The 2,682-nt window shown below is 42.3% G+C and overlaps 1 protein-coding gene across 1 annotated transcript; it reads left to right on the top strand.

Annotated features, from left to right (window-relative positions):
• The first annotated feature begins 640 nt into the window (after positions 1-640).
• On the top strand, positions 641-1,895 carry LOC109460441 (olfactory receptor 56A1). The gene has a single exon (XM_019755832.2). It carries the CDS (start codon positions 840-842, stop codon positions 1,782-1,784), a length of 945 nt encoding a protein of 314 aa, XP_019611391.2. The 5' UTR covers positions 641-839; the 3' UTR covers positions 1,785-1,895.
• The last annotated feature ends 787 nt before the right edge of the window (positions 1,896-2,682 follow it).

The following is a 2,682-nucleotide window of genomic DNA, read 5'->3' as shown; positions in this document are numbered from 1 at the left end:
AGATCAAGGATTGAAAAGAATGAAGGTTTGAAAAGGCAAGAGTGAACAGTTGATCAAGAAAGCTTTGTAGGATGGACAGACAATGCTGAGGCCCCATTTAAAACTGGTAACTATAAGTTTATAGTAAAAGCAACCTTTCCTGTTGTTTTAGGCTTATTCCAAGGGTGCTGGAATGGTCAAGTGCAGGCTTTGGAAAATGAATGGTTATATTCAAAGAGGATTAGGGTTTTAACCAAGGACTGATGTAATCAATTTTACATTCTATTTTCTTCTAGTATACCATGAGTTTGGAAAAGGGATACAATGAAATTAGCCATCCCCACTTATATTGGTATATGGTAGTAGGTGAGGACCTAATTATAGGTTTCCCTCAACAATGTCAACAATTATCTCAAAAACACCTATTATTAAAGAAACTTCTTATCCACCATAGGTTTGATGCCTCCTTCATCATATAATAGATTATTGTAAAAACTAGGTGTTTTTGGCCTATCTCCTTTATGTTATTAAGAGTTTGCTTTTCTTACACTCCTACCATACTGATCTAAATTGTTACACATTTTTAATGTTGTGAGGTTACTCCCTATTATTCTCTTTTCAAAACTAGTTTTCTCATTAACTCATTTTTCTTCATAGACCATAGCATTATTTGTTGTCTCACCAATCTACATTTAAAATATTGACTGGAATTTGCTTTATTGAGGAAGAGTCTCCTATATATAATTAGCTTCCTAAACAATAAGTGAGAGGGATACTTTTGAAGTCAACTTAAAAAATCACCACTTGTATCTGCCCATAAGAATAGTCAAGAGAAGCCTTCTCAGCTTGAGGTTCATTCAATGGCACTGCCCAGCAACTACTCCACTGCTCCAGTCTCCGAATTCCTCCTCATCTGCTTCCCTAACTACCAGAGTTGGCAGCACTGGCTGTCCCTGCCCCTCAGTCTCCTCTTCCTCCTGGCCATGGGGGCCAATGGTATTCTTCTGATCACCATCCGGCTGGAGGACTCTCTCCACCAGCCCATGTACTACTTGCTCAGCCTCCTCTCTCTGCTGGACATGGTGCTCTGCCTCACCGTCATCCCCAAGGTCCTGGCCATCTTCTGGTTTGACCTCAGGTCCATCAGCTTCTCGGCCTGCTTTCTCCAGATGTTCATCATGAACAGTTTACTCCCCATGGAGTCCTGCACATTCATGATCATGGCCTATGACCGCTACATGGCCATCTGCCACCCACTACGATACTCATCCATCATCACTGACAAATTTGTGGCCAAGGCTAGTGTTTTCATTGTCATACGAAATGCCCTTGTTGCTGCACCCATTCCTATTCTCGCTTCCCGGCTTCGTTATTGTGGAAAAAAAGTCATTGAGAACTGCATCTGTGCCAACCTTTCGGTGTCCAGGCTCTCCTGTGACAATTTCACTCTTAACAGAATCTACCAGTTTGTGGCTGGTTGGACCTTACTGGGCTCAGATTTCATCCTCATCGTCCTCTCCTACACCTTCATTCTAAGAGCTGTGCTTAAACTCAAGGCTGAGGGGGCTGCAGTCAAAGCCCTGAGCACGTGTGGCTCCCATTTCATCCTTATTCTCTTCTTTAGCACCATCCTGCTGGTTGTGGTATTGACAAATGTGTCCAGGAAGAGGGTCCCCATGGACATTCTGATCTTGCTCAATGTCCTTCATCACCTCATACCTCCTGCTTTGAACCCTGTTGTATATGGGATTCGGACCAAAGAAATAAAACAAGGAATTCAGAAATTGCTGCATAGAGGGATATGAACATGTAGAAAAGACTTCTAATTCCTTCTCCCCTTCCTTCTCAATGATTTTGCCTCGGCAGCAAGGTAGAGAAATGCCTGTGAGTAAGTATTTATTACATACACCGAGACTCACTTCTTAACTGACCCAGATAACCTCCTTTATTTTTCTCCCCTGGTTCAGGGGAGGTAAGCAAGAGGGAGCAAACTCATATTTCTTGAGTAAATGCTTTGAGCATAGGCAATTATATTTAAGTCATTTAATCTTCACAACATTCCTGCAGGTATCACTACTTCCATTTTACACAGCAAAAAAATAAATAAAAGATGCCTTTAAGAGAGGTAAATGCCAAAGATCATATACCTGGGAAGTGATAGAGTAGAGATTGAAATCCAGGCCATAGAGTTTAGGCTCTTTCGATAGAAATGCTCCTTTAAGTACAATTGAAGCTGGAGATCAGGCTTCCACCCTACTCTGCTTTGGCCTGAGTTTTGTACTTTAGGCTGTCCTTGGGTGTATCCTGCCTGTACCTACATCCTTGAGAGTCAGGGTGTTTTCAGAGAAGGCAGAGTTCTGCCCCACGAAGCATCTGCAGCATCGCAGGAAAAGACTGCTCATAATAATATAAAGCAATGCCAGCTTTCTATTCTATCATAACCCCATTACCTTCAGGGAGTCTTGAAAATGAGAATGCAGGTTGAGAGAGGAGATACCATTGGGGCAGGAAACGGAGAAACTGATAAGAACAGTGGGTTGGCCACTTCCCCTATAGGTATGTTTGAGCTATACATGCAGTGAATTGAAATTCAAGTCTTATTTGATCTGTTGACTCTGCCCAAGGTCTCTAGTTGAAGGTGGCAAGACTAGGCATAGTGTCGGGTTTCTGGGTTAACAGTGGGGCAAATCAGGACAAAAGATA

The sequence above is a fragment of the Rhinolophus sinicus genome, linkage group LG06, assembly GCF_036562045.2.
Source record: "Rhinolophus sinicus isolate RSC01 linkage group LG06, ASM3656204v1, whole genome shotgun sequence".
Classification (NCBI taxonomy): Eukaryota; Metazoa; Chordata; class Mammalia; order Chiroptera; family Rhinolophidae; genus Rhinolophus; species Rhinolophus sinicus.
The sequence above is the reverse complement of the archived record's forward strand: the minus strand, read 5'-3'. Positions and strand labels throughout refer to the sequence as shown.